The 17,622-nt window shown below is 39.7% G+C and overlaps 2 protein-coding genes across 9 annotated transcripts in view; both read left to right on the top strand.

The window, feature by feature from the left end:
• LOC129925976 (serine, glycine and glutamine-rich protein-like) overlaps positions 1-7,552 on the top strand; it is a 31,226-nt gene extending 23,674 nt beyond the window's left edge. Inside the window, exon 2 of the mRNA XM_056027583.1 lies at positions 7,023-7,552. Within this exon, the coding sequence (XP_055883558.1) occupies positions 7,023-7,552 (530 nt within the window). The remainder of the gene's footprint in view (positions 1-7,022) is intronic.
• Positions 7,553-7,889: 337 nt separating this feature from the next.
• Positions 7,890-17,622, top strand: part of LOC106052266 (muscle calcium channel subunit alpha-1-like) — a 114,089-nt gene continuing 104,356 nt past the window's right edge. For all 8 annotated transcript variants that reach the window (XM_056028057.1, XM_056028055.1, XM_056028053.1 and 5 more), the window contains exons 1-2: positions 7,890-8,134; positions 14,017-14,156. In XM_056028057.1, coding sequence (XP_055884032.1) covers positions 7,928-8,134; positions 14,017-14,156 — 347 coding nt within the window. In that variant the 5' untranslated portion in view covers positions 7,890-7,927. The remainder of the gene's footprint in view (positions 8,135-14,016; positions 14,157-17,622) is intronic.

The following is a 17,622-nucleotide window of genomic DNA, read 5'->3' as shown; positions in this document are numbered from 1 at the left end:
TTATATGCATGACATTACATTACATGCTTGACATTAGATACATATCATTAAGGGACATAACATCATATACTTACAATCACGTGACATGACGTTAATATTACATGACATACATGGCATGATAAACATTAAATTACATGACATGCAAGGCATTACACAGATATTACGTGGTATACATAAAATAACTTGACATACATTACATACATTACATTGTCATGTAACATAATGTCATGTATGTAATGCAATGTATGTCACAATACATGCATGGTATTACTTGGCATACATCTCCTTAAATACATGGCATTACATGACATACATGGTATTACATTACTTAACGTGACATTAAATAAGCATGACAAGGCCTTACATACATGACTTGGCATGACATACATGACTTGGCATGACATACATGACATGACATAACACATGATGAAAGGACATATTTTGATCCACAGGGTAGAAACAAAAAGATTGTTTACAGTTGAAGTTGTCTGGAAGAAAGCTGAAAACAGCTGTTCACTTTCCAACAAAGTGGTAACTTAAGGATGACATTGTCAACGAATTCACTCCCCCTCCCCCCACACACACACATACGCATTCATAGCTCGCACGCACACACATTTTCCTAATCACTTAAAAGTCTGCTACCCATGATACCCTAGAGGAGAAGACTTCGAAGCCTGTACTATACAGCAATCTCTACATATCGATCAAAGTGGCTTATCTATATTCTTAGCATCCATTGGAGTTCGTTCGTCCTCTTCTATCCCTGTTAGTCTAAAGGTCTGTCAGTCATTTCCCAACCTGAGCGCAAACGTTTCACATAAACAATGGTAAATGCTCTTGATAAAAATAGACAAGCGATTTCCTGTGAGAGGAAAAAAGGAGGGGGGGGGGGGGAGGCGTTATCCGGAGTTTGCTTCATTGACGTTTTCGCTTCACCGGTTCCTGCCAGTAAATACTTACGTCTTTTTGAGTAGCAGAACTTTGTACAAGTAACGTCGTTTGGTGTCGATCTGTACATGTCGGCTGTCTCTACGTGTTGGCTGTCTCTACGTATTGGCTGTCTTTACATGTCGGCTGTCTCTACATGTCGGCTGTCTCTACATTTTGGCTGTCTCTACGTGTTGGCTGTCTCTACATGTTGGCTGTCTCTACGTGTTGGCTGTCTCTACATGTCGGCTGTTCGTACACGTTGGCTGTCTCTACATGTTGGCTGTCTCTACATGTTGACTGTTTGTACATGTTGGCTGTCTCTACATGTTGGCTGTCTCTACATGTTGACTGTTCGTACACGTTGGCTGTCTCTACATGTTGTCTGTTTGTACATGTTGGCTGTCTCTATGTGTTGGCTGTTTGTACATGTTGGCTGTTTGTACATGTACATGTTGGCTGTTTGTACATGTTGGCTGGTTGTACATGTTGGCTGTCTCTACGTGTTGGCTGTTTGTACATGTTGGCTGTTTGTACATGTTGGCTGTCTGTACATGTTGGCTATTTCTACATGTTGGCTGTTTGTACATGTTGGCTGTCTCTACATGTTGGCTGTTTGTACATGTTGGCTGTCTCTACATGTTGGCTGTTTGTACATGTTGGCTGTCTTTACATGTTGGCTGTTTGTACATGTTGGCTGTCTCTACATGTTGGCTGTTTGTACATGTTGGCTATCTCTACATGTTGGCTGTCTCTACATGTTGGCTGTGTCTCTACATGTTGGCTGTCTCTACACGTTGGCTGTCTCTACATGTTGGCTGTCTCTACATGTTGGCTGTCTCTACATGTTGACTGTTTGTACATGTTGGCTGTCTCTACATGTTGGCTGTCTCTACATGTTGACTGTTCGTACACGTTGGCTGTCTCTACATGTTGTCTGTTTGTACATGTTGGCTGTCTCTACGTGTTGGCTGTTTGTACATGTTGGCTGTTTGTACATGTACATGTTGGCTGTTTGTACATGTTGGCTGTTTGTACATGTTGGCTGTCTCTACATGTTGGCTGTTTGTACATGTTGGCTGTTTGTACATGTTGGCTGTCTGTACATGTTGGCTATTTCTACATGTTGGCTGTTTGTACATGTTGGCTGTCTCTACATGTTGGCTGTCTCTACATGTTGGCTGTCTCTACATTTTGGCTGTTTGTACATGTTGGCTGTCTTTACATGTTGGCTGTTTGTACATGTTGGCTGTCTCTACATGTTGGCTGTTTGTACATGTTGGCTATCTCTACATGTTGGCTGTTTGTATATGTTGGCTGTCTCTACATGTTGGCTGTTTGTACACGTTGGCTGTCTCTACATGTTGGCTGTCTCTACATGTTGACTGTTTGTACATGTTGGCTGTCTCTACGTATTGGCTGTCTCTACATGTTGACTGTTTGTACATGTTGGCTGTCTCTACATGTTGGCTGTCTCTACATGTTGACTGTTCGTACACGTTGGCTGTCTCTACACGTTGTCTGTTTGTACATGTTGGCTGTCTCTACATGTTGGATGTCTCTACATGTTGGCTGTCTCTACATGTCGGCTGTTCGTACATGTTGGGTGTCTCTACTCGTTGGCTGTTTGTATGTTTTGTTTAGACTTTTACATAGCATCAGCTTTCTGTGAACTTGATGTTGTCTCATAACGGGAACGGTACTGACTGCATTGCTTTTCTTTCTTCTATCACAGTGGATGTTTTTTTTTTTGTTTGTTTTCAAGTAGGCAAAGAAACTGGATGTTGTATTTAATTGCAGCTATCGCAGTCAGTTTATTTTTAGATTTAATTTCTTTCTAGCACAAGGTCATGTTTGCACGTTGTTGACAATTATTTTTAAAATGGTGTCGGTTTTTTTTCCGTGAGCTCTAAAAATAGTTTGGACGTTACAAAAGGGAGCAAAAGGTCGTACGCACTGAAAGACTTGGAGATTCCATTGAGAAAGATAGCGAATACTAGAGTCAAAGAAATTAAATTCAACTGTATTGTACATTGGTTTAGTGTGTATATTTGTAGTTATTGAAAAGAAGCTCAGTGTTGACTTCAAAGTAGTATCTCCGGGGCATCACGCTCTTGTTTGACAATCCGGAAATTGTCGAGAGGAGGGATTTGTACAAAATTAGAACATCAGAAACGCATTGTTTGATCCACACAATCTCATCGTAACATCAAGACATCATTGTCATCTGGCTCTCTCAATATATCGCCACACCTGGCTCAAACGTATCGTGTCACTGGGTTTTTATTGGTGTATTTCAATATTCCGTAAGCCTCCTCCCCAGCCCCTTTATTTTTTCTTGTCCCCTCTCCCTTTTATTATTATTTTTTTCTTTTAATCACGATATATTCATTCACATACAGTTTGATGAAGAGCTGGTTTTTTTTTTTTTTTTTTTTTTTGGGGGGGGGGGGGGGGGGGTAAAATCACGACAGATTCAGCGCTAACAACTTCGCATTATCGCCTAAATAAAAACATAATTCATCGACCAGATTATTAGTTGGTTATTAGTTGGTTATATTTTTATGCCGTTTTCTTAAACAATGTCTACTTACTAACGTTCGCTAGCTTGCTCCTTCCTTTAATGTATAACAGTACTATACATTGACAAGACACTATTTGAACAAAAGTTAAACTGCAAACCTTTGTCTTACTTTTGAAAAACAAACCAACCCTGATATTGTGTTTGAGATTGAAACTTAACATTGGCAAGGTGTTAATGCATGTGACTTTCACAATACTAGTCCTTCAATACATTTAGTCTAAATCAACAACAGTAGGACTGCTAGTGCTGTGTTTAGATACATTTAGCCTAATCAACAACAGTAGGACTACTAGTGCTGTATTTAGATACATTTAGCCTAATCAACAACAGTAGGACTACTAGTGCTGTGTTTAGATACATTTAGTCAATCAACACCAGTAGGACTGCTAGTGCTGTGTTTAGATACATTTAGTCTAATCAACAACAGTAGGACTACTAGTGCTGTATTTAGATACATTTAGTCTAATCAACAACAGTAGGACTACTAGTGCTGTGTTTAGATACATTTAGCCTAATCAACAACAGTAGGACTACTAGTGCTGTGTTTAGATACATTTAGCCTAATCAACAACAGTAGGACTACTAGTGCTGTATTTAGATACATTTAGTCTAAATCAACAACAGTAGGACTACTAGTGCTGTATTTAGATACATTTAGCCTAATCAACAACAGTAGGACTACTAGTGCTGTGTTTAGATACATTTAGTCAATCAACACCAGTAGGACTGCTAGTGCTGTGTTTAGATACATTTAGTCTAATCAACAACAGTAGGACTACTAGTGCTGTATTTAGATACATTTAGTCTAATCAACAACAGTAGGACTACTAGTGCTGTGTTTAGATACATTTAGCCTAATCAACAACAGTAGGACTACTAGTGCTGTGTTTAGATACATTTAGTCTAATCAACAACAGTAGGACTACTAGTGCTGTATTTAGATACATTTAGTCTAAATCAACAACAGTAGGACTACTAGTGCTGTATTTAGATACATTTAGTCTAAATCAACAACAGTAGGACTACTAGTGCTTTGTTTAGATACATTTAGTCTAATCAACAACAGTAGGACTACTAGTGCTGTATTTAGATACATTTAGTCTAAATCAACAACAGTAGGACTACTAGTGCTTTGTTTAGATACATTTAGTCTAATCAACAACAGTAGGACTACTAGTGCTGTGTTTAGATACATTTAGCCTAATCAACAACAGTAGGACTACTAGTGCTGTGTTTAGATACATTTAGTCAATCAACACCAGTAGGACTGCTAGTGCTGTGTTTAGATACATTTAGTCAATCAACACCAGTAGGACTGCTAGTGCTGTATTTAGATACATTTAGCCTAATCAACAACAGTAGGACTACTAGTGCTGTGTTTAGATACATTTAGTCTAATCAACAACAGTAGGACTACTAGTGCTGTATTTAGATACATTTAGCCTAATCAACAACAGTAGGACTACTAGTGCTGTATTTAGATACATTTAGTCTAAATCAACAACAGTAGGACTACTAGTGCTGTATTTAGATACATTTAGCCTAATCAACAACAGTAGGACTACTAGTGCTGTGTTTAGATACATTTAGTCAATCAACACCAGTAGGACTACTAGTGCTGTGTTTAGATACATTTAATCTAATCAACAACAGTAGGAATGCTAGTGCTGTATTTAGATACATTTAGTCTAAATCAACAACAGTAGGACTACTAGTGCTGTATTTAGATACATTTAGTCTAAATCAACAACAGTAGGACTACTAGTGCTGTATTTAGATACATTTAGTCTAAATCAACAACAGTAGGACTACTAGTGCTGTATTTAGATACATTTAATCTAATCAACAACAGTAGGACTACTAGTGCTGTGTTTAGATACATTTAATCTAATCAACAACAGTAGGAATGCTAGTGCTTTGTTTAGATACATTTAATCTAATCAACAACAGTAGGACTACTAGTGCTTTGTTTAGATACATTTAATCTAATCAACAACAGTAGGACTACTAGTGCTGTGTTTTTGGAGAAAACGTTTTCTTTTAATTGCTTTTATATAGCGCATGTTTCCTGCTTATAGCATGCTCAGTGCGCTATGGTCCAATCTCTGTGGCAGGAGGGGGTACTTTGGAGAAGGTTTCCATGCTGCTATTAGGAGCTCAGCAAACACAGCTCTGCTTGATGAGTCGGAATTCGAGCTCCAGCCCCCTTGTTAGGTGGCCAAGACGTAGTCAAGCGGTTTTGACCTCTGAGCCACATCATTTTAAATGCTGGCGCAGGCGTAAGAAAATTAGGCCCTAATTATTTTTACAAAATCTACATATGTTGGACAAGAGGCCAATGTTTGAGTTCCATTGGCGTCGAACCTGACAGAGGCCTCGCGATTCAGCTTTAGCTGGACATAGAGGGAAAGAATTCCAGAAACCAAAAGTGGGCTTTTCATTGACTCCTTGCACAGGCCCTAAAGATTTCCAATGTTGCCTCTTGCTATGTGTGGCTATTGTTGGTAAGGGTGGGCGGGTCGAGATAGTGCATTGCACAGGTCCTGAATACATTTAGTTTTAAAATGTGCTTTTGCAATAACGTATATACTTTTCTGAGTGACGATCTTTGTGTATTGGTGGTCAATAATCTTCGGTAGCAAATGCTTCCTGCTCTTGAAATAGCCACCGATGACGTCTTTAACCCATGCCTCAAGTTTAATGAGAGCTGTTAGAGCTATATTCGTTGAACTTGAATCGTCTTAATGGAAATATTTTTTGTTTTAAATCAACACTAAGTGGAGGCTAAAGTAGAATTAATTAGTTGTAGATCTTTTTGTCTCTAGTTTTATACAATATGTAATGAAACAGGATGAATTGGCATTTAGAAGTGTTAAAATGTGCTGGTCATTACAGTAATTTTAAGAAGAGATTTTTTTTTTAATAAGAACGTCAATTATTTTAATATCATTACCAAGCTTATAGCTACTCACTCTGTTGTCTGTCTGTCTGGTTGACATATGTACACGTTTTTCTCGCACTTCCCCTTCTCGGATCAAACTGAAATCATGCTCAACTATTCGTTGTCCCCAACAAACATGAAGCATAAAAAAAAACAATTAACTAATTAGTGATAATTAATTAATTTTATTTTGATATAAAAAGAGAAATAAATCTTAAAGTATTGAGATAAATCGACCATAAATGTACAGTTCTTTCCTTTTATAAGCTTTTTTTTTTTTTAAATATATTTTGTGTTCATTTTGCTTGTTACGAAAAACAAAGTTATTTGTTTGTGATGAATGTGATTTATTTCCGTTCTTCTTTTGTATATGTTTGTGGCTCGTCATGAGAATATGTCCACAAGTTAGATACATGTCACGTGTTAACTCATTCAGTGTATTCTAAGGCCTGTCTTCATGTCTGAAGAGTGCAGTACATCCCACGGTCACTTACATGGTTTTCCAATCTGATGTTTTGATTGTGTCTCTAACATTGTTAACAATTATTTCGTTTGTTTCCTCCTCAGGGGTGCACAATGACCAACGTACTGGTCACAGCCGAGACATTGGAGGAGGAGGAGGGGGGCTACAGCCTAGTGGACCTCACAGCTCATCTTCTGGTGCGGGCGCTTCAGGAGGTGGAGGCCGAAGCGGGGAGGACCCAGGCGGCGGGGGCAGTGGCTACAAGGCCATCACCGCTCAAAACACCGCAGCCCTCGCGACTGCAGTCGGCGGCCTCTCACTGACCACAACAGACTCCGGGAGAGCCCTCAGCACCGGCTGGAGCACTGCATTAGCGGCTGCCCAGGGAGCTGCTACGGTCAGAAAACGTGCCAACATGAGGAAGCAACCCAACCAGAACGTGCGCCCAGCGCGGGCCCTGTTCTGTATGACGTTGAAGAACCCAGTGCGAAAGTTTTGTATACAGGTGGCAGAGTACAAATATCCTTTGACCAACTCTCTGGGTTGGCCTTATTTAAATCTCAGCACTTATATGTTAACCATTAACCTAAAGATGACAGAAAAATCCCTTCCTAGATCGTATTCGGAATCCTAGATGGTATTCAAAACAGGTAGTCTAGATCGTAGTCAAAATAGGTATTCTTAATCCAGAGCTAGCCTAAGTCCAGCCTAGATCATAGTAAAAAAAAAAGTAGCCTAAGTCCAGTCTAGATTGTATTCAAAAGAGGTAGCTTAAGTCCAGTGTAGAACGTATTCAAAAGAGGTAGCTTAAGTCCAGAGGTAGTGCTACTTTTGTAGCCTAAGCCTGACATTGTATACACAAGACTATTGAACTACTTTACATGGGTAGCTGACATTAAGCTCTAGACTTTTGATTCTAACAGTTGACATGACATATTACATGTATTTGTATGATTTCTAGTATAAAAACAACAACAATGGTAGGGTAATATGAACAGAGACTAAACAAATGTCTCAGTGTTTGTGTACATTCTACCTGTACATTTATGTATTTGTATGCACATTGAGTGTACGTTTGTTTCAAAACAAACCTTCCTTAACCAATCTTACAGCATTTGAATTTTTGGTGCTGGTGACTATATTTGCCAACTGTATTGCTCTGGCTATCTACACACCGTATCCTCAATCAGACTCCAATAAGATCAATGAAGCTTTGGTAAGTCGTCTTTTGTAATCTCTTATTAACGTTGTTCAGCCTCGTGGGTTACAGTTATGCACACTCTTGGATAATCGCTCAAACGCCTAAATTGGCTTGGCCATGTTCTCGCCGTGTTGCCTTCAGAAAACAGATATTTCTGAAAGGGGCGTAAATTCTGTCTAGTTCCCCATAGTTATTCACCTAAAAAAATACAAAAAACAAACTTTGAATGCAGCATGTTTGCAGCAGTACCGCCCTCTAAGAGGTGACTAGAATATTCTTAAATATAAGTCAATCTGCAATAAATAGAGGTAGATGACGTCAGTTGGGTTGCAATTTTACTGTAAAAGAAATTTCATAACCAACACCCTCTGTGTATGTCAAAAGGGTTTGTAACACTAATTTATCATTGTGGATGTATCATTGAAGTACATAATGTGTAATTAGAAAGAGCAATTTAGATTTTGCTATTCAAAGTCATAAGAGAGGCGATGATTCGTTATTGTAAAGAATACGTAAAATGAAAGATAAAAAATATTTTAGTAAGAGAAAGGATCTCATTGCAAACTGTACCCTACCAAGATTCTTGATAGTACTCAATTATTCAGTCTAGGGAAACAGTTTTGTATCGCCTTTTGGGGAAATGTTACCAGTAAAGTATTCGCTTCATCAAACTGACCATAATATCAGTGTCTGACTTCACACGTAACTTTGGGTCATATGGTCTCTAGGAGCCGACTAGCATCCGGCAGCGTGGATGTGTTGGGTGTCAGCGGGGACGGAACATAAGTTGTTTGCCTATTTTAAAAAAAGATTTAGAAAAAAAACTTGCTTTTTATATGAACGCCAGAGTTCTTCTCATTTTTCTTATTGTTTGTTTCTAAATAGTTTTGAGTTTCACTTCATCCGTTTGTTTTGGTCACTGTTCTGTCTTCCCATAATACAGCCTGTAAGCTGTTTAGTTTCAACCATCTTACTTCATTTCTCTTTTCTTTTCTTATTCATGCTTTTTAAAATAGTTTTATTGACAGTACTCTGTATATTTTATATTCAGGTCAATTACTGGCTGCAATAGCTAACAATGTGTTTATGTCATAGTATTCCGTGAACTGATAGGAGTGTTTGGGAAGCAGGGCATTACCACTAGCACTGGTATATTCCATATAGCACTGGGTATACTGCTCCATCTATCATCTAACACAGGGTAGCACTGATCTAGTCCATCTAACACAGGGTAGCACTGATCTAGTCCATCTAACACAGGGTGGCACTGATCTAGTGCATCTAACACAGGGTGGCACTGATCTAGTCCATCTAACACAAGGTGGTACTGATCTAGTCCATCTAACACAGGGTGGCACTGATCTAGTCCATCTAACACAGGGTGGCACTGATCTAGTCCATCTAACATAAGGTGGCACTGATCTAGTGCATCTAACACAGGGTGGCACTGATCTAGTGCATCTAACACAGGGTGGCACTGATCTAGTGCATCTAACACAGGGTGGCACTAATCTAGTGCATCTAACACAGGGTAACACTGATCTAGTGCATCTAACACAGGGTGGCACTGATCTAGTGCATCTAACACAGGGTAACACTGATCTAGTCCATCTAACACAGGGTAACACTGATCTAGTCCATCTAACAGGGTAGCACTGATCTAGTGCATCTAACACAGGGTAACACTGATCTAGTGCATCTAACACAGGGTGGCACTGATCTAGTCCATCTAACACAGGGTAGCACTGATCTTGTCCATCTAACACAGGGTAGCACTGATCTAGTCCATCTAACACAGGGTAGCACTGATCTAGTCCATCTAACACAGGGTAGCACTGATCTAGTCCATCTAACATAAGGTGGCACTGATCTAGTGCATCTAACACAGGGTGGCACTGATCTAGTGCATCTAACACAGGGTGGCACTGATCTAGTGCATCTAACACAGGGTAACACTGATCTAGTGCATCTAACACAGGGTGGCACTGATCTAGTGCATCTAACACAGGGTAACACTGATCTAGTCCATCTAACACAGGGTAACACTGATCTAGTCCATCTAACAGGGTAGCACTGATCTAGTGCATCTAACACAGGGTAACACTGATCTAGTGCATCTAACACAGGGTGGCACTGATCTAGTGCATCTAACACAGGGTAGCAATGATCTAGTCCATCTAACACAGGGTAGCACTGATCTAGTCCATCTAACGCAGGGTAGCACTGATCTAGTCCATCTAACACAGGGTGGTACTGATCTAGTCCATCTAACACAGGGTAGCACTGATCTTGTCCATCTAACACAGGGTGGCACTGATCTAGTCCATCTAACACAGGGTGGCACTGATCTAGTCCATCTATCACAGGGTAGCACTGATCTAGTCCATCTAACACAGGGTGGCACTGATCTAGTCCATCTAACACAGGGTAGCACTGATCTAGTCCATCTAACACAGGGTGGAACTGATCTAGTCCATCTAACACAGGGTGGCACTGATCTAGTCCATCTAACACAGGGTGGCACTGATCTAGTCTATCTAACACAGGGTAACACTGATCTAGTCCATCTAACAGGGTAGCACTGATCTAGTGCATCTAACACAGGGTAACACTGATCTAGTGCATCTAACACAGGGTGGCACTGATCTAGTCCATCTAACACAGGGTAGCACTGATCTTGTCCATCTAACACAGGGTAGCACTGATCTAGTCCATCTAACACAGGGTAGCACTGATCTAGTGCATCTAACACAGGGTGGCACTGATCTAGTCCATCTAACACAGGGTGGCACTGATCTAGTCCATCTAACACAGGGTGGCACTGATCTAGTCCATCTAACACAGGGTAACACTGATCTAGTCCATCTAACACAGGGTAACACTGATGATCCTTTTTAGTTGCCATGAGTATCTCCAATGCAGCAATTTAAAATCGATGAATAAAAATGTCTGCCTTTCCGTCGTGTTATGCTCTTCTCTAGTTGAAACTCTGCCCGTTGACATCCCTGGTCATGCTGCAGAAGGTTCGAGTTAGAACGTAATGATTTTCATTTCTGAATGTCCCAAACGTACCCTCACGTGAAGACGCGACGACGTTTGATCGTGTCACTGCCACAGCCTTCTCACGCAGATAAATGACTTTCTAACAAAGCAATGATACCAAACTTACACAATTTATAAATATTGAAAAGATCTTTAAAAAGAATTTTGAAAGATATAGCATTTAAATTCTTTTCAAACACAGAGGCATTCAATGGTTCGAAGCGACATACCAATCACCCATGAATAGTAAACCTTTTATTATCTGGAACAGTTACATAGGTGACTAAGTTCAGCTTTCAGTTATTAGCATTAGCAAGACATTGTTAAACGTTTGGTAAGTTTGACCCTAGGCACTTCGAGAAACAAAAAAAAAAAAAACACTAAACAAATGCTTTTAGCCAGACGTTTCTAAACATTTGTTAAGTATGTCACTAGGCACTGCGATAAAACAAACAATAGCAATAACGCTTGGTCAAATACATGGTCATAATTACTAGTATTGGCGTAATATTGAAATTGAAATGGAATGTTCCAAGAGCTGGTCGTTATAACGGAATTAAAACCCCTGAGAATTCCACCGAAAATTGCAAGACTCATTGGAAGAGATGTTTGTTGAAAAACTGAATGACGCACAGTCCTCGAGTTTGTTGAATAATTCACTACCTAAACGAGCTGTGCTGTCTGGGATTATAAATCTGCTTGACCCACTGCCCCGTGGAGCAGCCTGGCCTAGGAAAGACTTTTTTTTTTTGTTGAGATTTCTACCTCTCCCCCAGCAGCTCATTAATCACGTGGTATCCTGGTATTCAGGCTTTTGTTGAAGTCATTGTTACTGTGAGTACCGCTTGCAACAGATTGCGCTTATTTGGCACAGAATGTTTTGTTTGATTTGGGTCAACTTTCAGTTTGTGAAAAAAGCCCCTTCCTGGGGTCTCAACGTTGGGCATTCTTGAGTAAAGTCAAGACTTGGACTAATAGTTGTACTTCTCTTCTGGAAACTGAATAGACTATTCAATAAGAACAAAATGATACAATGAGTGCAGGCGTGGGGACGTTTTTAAACAGAAGACTAACTAGAAGAAAATGTGTAATGAGAGAAGCAGGACTTGACCTTCGCCTTTCCGTTAGTCTGTTTGACCGTTGGGGCAACTCACATGATTTCTTGACCGTCTTTATCCATTCCTGTCTTTTGTCTTGTATAGTACATCTTTCAATAACAGGCCCGTCCATTCTTTTATGTTATATACCCTTCGCTTTCTCTGTCTGCCTCTTCTTCTTTTTCCTGGTACTGTTCCCTGAAGGAAGATCTCTGCGAGCCCCGAGGACCTTGTACAGGAATATTGTTCATCAAAGAGGTGGCAATGACATTGGAAGAATAGTTTGTACCACATCACTTAACTAAGCTCCAATGAAAACGAAGCATTTATTAAGACAGTACATTTAACCAATAGCACAGACGAACAGACTAAAGGGCAGATAAAAGACAATTAAACGTTTAGAATGCCAAGTCGAAGCAAGAGTGCACGGCCAAGCTCCTGCACTTTATTCTAGACATTGAGAAATTCCTTCGATTCAAAATGACAACGTTTTCATCTCCATTATTCTTTTACTGCTAGAAAAAGGATACATTGGTGCGCAAACATTCCTAAAAATATGTCTATCAATACGGCTTGTAGAAATGCTCTTTCTGTTAGTTCATTGGCTACTTTGTCTGAAGTCGAAATAATGGTCGAGGTTCCCCATTGTCTGTCTCTAGAGAGAAGGTCCGGTAATTTGGACTTTACAGGTCAGTTATCTGACTTGGTTCAGCAGCATAGGATTCTGTTGTTGCTTTCTCTTCAATAGCCAATAGGCTTAGTTGTAGTTGCCTGTAATCACCTTCATCATGTCTTTATAGATACAAAGGTAGAACGACGTACTGTAAGCCTGTTTCATACTGTTTTAGTAGGCCGAGAACTTTTCAAACAATTGTTGAAGGTAACATAACAGTGTTTAGTGCTTCCTTCTCCGCTACTTTAGGTATACATTTTATCTAGGGTGCCCCCAAGACCTGACCATTGAGATTTTACGCTCAATAGAGGGACAGCAAACTCGGAAGTCGTCTTTTTTGTAATCAACAACAAGTATAATATTTTTGTTTTTATAAAAATACAAAGCTTTTCTAAGAGAAATAATCTCAAAACCACTGCCATTTATTTCAATACTGCAGAAATAAGCTCCCTTTTTCTATATACAACACAATTAATTAATTACCACTAATCGTTTAATTTTTGTTATTGATTTAAATATTGTCATAGACTATGAATAATTAATGAGAATTTCATCTTCATCCTAGAATGGGAAAGGGAGAAACGTATTTCATGTAATTAGGGGAATAACCCCACATATACAGCCACATTCCCAATAAGTAGCATTTATTTCTTTTTTCAATGCAGAAAAAATAATTCATTATTATTAATTTTTTTTTATACAAGCTTTGCAAATTCCCTCTTTCAGACCTTTGCAGATAATGTACAGGACATCTGTTTCTACGTCCGACGGTTTACGAGGGTATCGCAGCACAACGAGTAATGCTTTACTTTCCCCCAACTAATGTCAGGTATCCCTTTAGAGTTGGGTGGACTTATTGGCAGCCTAAAAATTCCTAAATTAAAAATCCGAGATTCGAACGAAACCCCTAGATTCAATTGCCTTAGCGCTTTACCACTAAGCCATTTCGCCTTCCCCCCTCATGTGCTGAACTAAACATGAACTGTATAGCCTATAACTTTAAAAGATATAACTGATTATATAATGAAACATTTATTATTAATAAGTTATTAGTTAATGAGTTACATTTTTGTTTGATTCCCCAGGATACTATTGAATATGTGTTTCTTGTGATATTCTGTTTGGAAGCAATATTAAAAATCATTGCCTACGGCTTCGTAATGCACCAAGGGGCGTACTTACGGAACGGATGGAACGCATTAGATTTCACCATTGTTATCATAGGGTAAGTACAGGTTGTAGAGTGAAAGGATGTCTGGGATGAGTATTGTGAACTTCAAACGTTTGTCTTCTAAGCTTTAGTGGAGTATGTGTGTATAGCAAATAGGATTAATATATATTCACCTGCCTGGTCGTGTGGTATGTGCTCTGGACTGTCGACTCGGTGGTCCGTGGCTCAGACACTTACCGCCGCTATCTCTGGCCTTCCTGCTGGAGGTTTGGGCTAGGATGTAATAATCTTCAAATCTTGAAGGAGCGTCCGAAGCGTGTCAAACACTAAAACAGAACAATGTATTTTAAAGAAGTACTTTTTTATGAAGTGAATTATATTTTTGAACTGTAAAAAGAAAATATCAGACATGAAACAAAAAACAGAAATTGGAGATAGATTAGGTCCACACAATTGCGTGTGTTTTGGTTTCACAAAGTTGTTGTTTTTGTGTGTCTGCGTATGTTTGTCTGTCTCTCTCTCTATATATATATATCACTCTGTCTTTCTCTCTAGATCATTGCTTGACAAATATTTACGGGATAACTTGTCCTAACTTTGAATGTCTAACGTTACGTTACAGTGATGAAGGTTTTTGGGTGATACAGTTTTTGATAACCTACTTGGACGCTTTGTGTCTGTGTGTGTCTCCCCGCAGTCTTGTTTTGACTTCCCAGAATTCCACAAGCTGTAAACTTTCCATACATTTATTTATATTTTATTAAGGAAAGTCCGTGCCTTGGTATAGATTAACTAGGACCCGAACGTAGCCATGCCATCGCACGAAGTTGTTTTTAAGCTTTGTATCAGAATCTAGCCGTTTTAGTCTTTATCAAGTACACAGATATTAATGAAGATATGCAGAGACTGGGAACAAATCAACCCGTCTCTACTAGGAGATGACGAACCCTCCCCCACCTCCCAGATAAAGACCTCATGTGCGTCAGAAGTGCAAAAAAAGTGTCGGTCCTACCTGTGTATCGTGGGCACTTAAATACTACTTTTACCCCTTATTCTTTGATATCAGAGATATGTTGTTATTACTATTATATCTACATGGAAGAAACCAAAAATAGAGGGGAAGAGAGAGGGGGGGGGGAGGGTTGTGCTAAACATTTAACCTGTGGCATCAAACAGTTTACATTTTAGATGGCGGCCCCTGATATCAGATTACGTGTTGCGATCTTAAAGCTTATTCGTTGTTTTTTGTTTTTTCTTTCTGTGACGTCCTTATCTTCTCCCTCGCCTGGAGATTTCTGTGTGTGTTATTTCTTCAAATATCTGTCATTCCACAACAACGCATTCTGTCCGATGTTTCCGTGTCAAGGTCTTCTGATGTCTTCTTTCCCTTCGCTTAGAGTTTTTATTGATCGCGGGGTCTGGCGGCTAAAGAAAGGATGCTGTCAACGGTCTGTCAAGTGGTATCACTTCAACTAGATGCGGTCACGTCCGTCTTGCCTCCGCGGCGTGGCGCCAGGGCGTACGGCTTTCGCAACCGTGTGCGAGAATGAGAGAGATGGGGGGGGTGTGATGTGTTTGCGGTGGGCGTCGCGTAAATCTACGTACCTCGGGGGACGAGCTGTACGCTTTCAAAATCATCTGCGTACATAAACGTATGGGTGCACCAAACATGCACACGTGGCAACGATATGCACACCAGATAACAATGTGCACATGGGACAACAATATGCACACCATTATGCGCACTAAACACCAATTTATGCAAACCAGGCAACAATATGCGCACCAAAGACAAAAGTGGCTACCAGGCAACATTTCGCCCATGCGGCAAATATCTGCACGCCAGGCAACAATATACCAGACAAGAATTTCATACAAAGAAACAATATCTGCACACCAGGCAACAATATACCAGACAAGAATTTCATACAAAGAAACAATATCTGCACACCAGGCAACAATATACCAGACAAGAATTGCATACAAAGAAACAATATCTGCACACCAGGCAACAATATGCACACTAGGTAACAATGTGCACACAAAGTAGCAATATGTGCACAGCAGACAACCAGCTTAAGAAACAAGCAAAGAAACAAAAAACACTCTGTACCTAGAAGAAGTACTCCTTGAGGGATTCATTTGAACTAAAAGAAAAAACTGGTAAAAAACTACGCGATAGCGATTCCTACCTCTCATTGAAAAAAACTGATACATCGATTTCCGATTCAACAACGAGTCTCCACGAACGTATTCATTAGCCGAATTAATTTTTTTTTTCGTTTCGAAATAAAACACAAATGTGTGAAGCTTGGTTGGTACAAGACCACCATTATATAACGCCCTAACGGCGGCCTTGGTTGGGGGGTGGGAGAAATGGATCTAGTTTTATGAGGATTGAAACTTTAAAAGAAGCGAAACATTTCTAATTATGTGAATGTCACCATCTTTGATATTAATTTGTTTATATATATATTTCTTTTCATTTAAAAAAAAACTGCCGTATCAATTGTTTATCACTTCATGTTATTTGATTCGGTTCTCCACTGTTCATACGGAGTGGGAGAAGGAAAAGTCTTCTTGGTGTCCTTCCATTTCTATCTATTTCTTTATGTGGGGGGGGGGGTCTTCTTTGCTATCTCCTACCAGACACTGTAGCTTATCGGGTATCTTATAACATACAGATTGGATGGTGGCCTATTCAACCCGAGGCGGCTCAAAGCAAAATCTAAAACAAAATCAGCAGTAATCAGTGACTTGCTATTTGCTGACGACTTTGCCCTAAATGCCTGCTCTGAAAATGATTTGCAGAGCATTGTCAAGGACTTCTAAAGAGCATGCTCAGACTTTGGCCTTACCATTAACACACAAAAAAAGACGGAAGTCTTATATTTGCCTGCATCAGGGAAAGCCTGCGCGGGTCCATGAGAAGAAAAGGCCAATGACACTAGCTCCAGCTGGAATAACCTGCCCAGTGTGCAGCCGAACATTCCGGGCTCACATAGGTCTCACCAGCCACATGAGAAGGCATAAAACCCCAGTGCAAAGCCCTCAGCCCCCCTGGATGACAAATTGGTCATCATGGAACCACGATGGACGAACTATATATGAGTGGTCATCAGATAGTGTATCATAACGTTTTAATAGTTATTTATATACCCATGCCTCATGTCAAGTGGTCCACAATACACTAAGAAACGACTTTTAACGTTACAAAATACACAGTGTTGATATAATATTGTTTTTGATATAATATTTAGCTGTTTTGATAATTCCAGTGTCCTAGTTTTTCTATTACCTTCATGTCGTCTGGAGAGCATTATTTCATTTGGAGAGGGTCACGTCATCTGAGAAGTATTACATCTCCTGATGATGCTTGTGTCAGCATTCTTTAAAAAAAAAATCTATATTGAAAAATTCATTTTGATGTACATTGTTCGATCTACAACGGCCTCTTGTCATAGGGTTCGAATCTTTTTCCTTTACACTCATATCTGTCTATGCAACCTTAGCGACAGCA

Source organism: Biomphalaria glabrata, chromosome 4 (genome assembly GCF_947242115.1).
Source record: "Biomphalaria glabrata chromosome 4, xgBioGlab47.1, whole genome shotgun sequence".
Classification (NCBI taxonomy): Eukaryota; Metazoa; Mollusca; class Gastropoda; family Planorbidae; genus Biomphalaria; species Biomphalaria glabrata.
The sequence above is the reverse complement of the archived record's forward strand: the minus strand, read 5'-3'. Positions and strand labels throughout refer to the sequence as shown.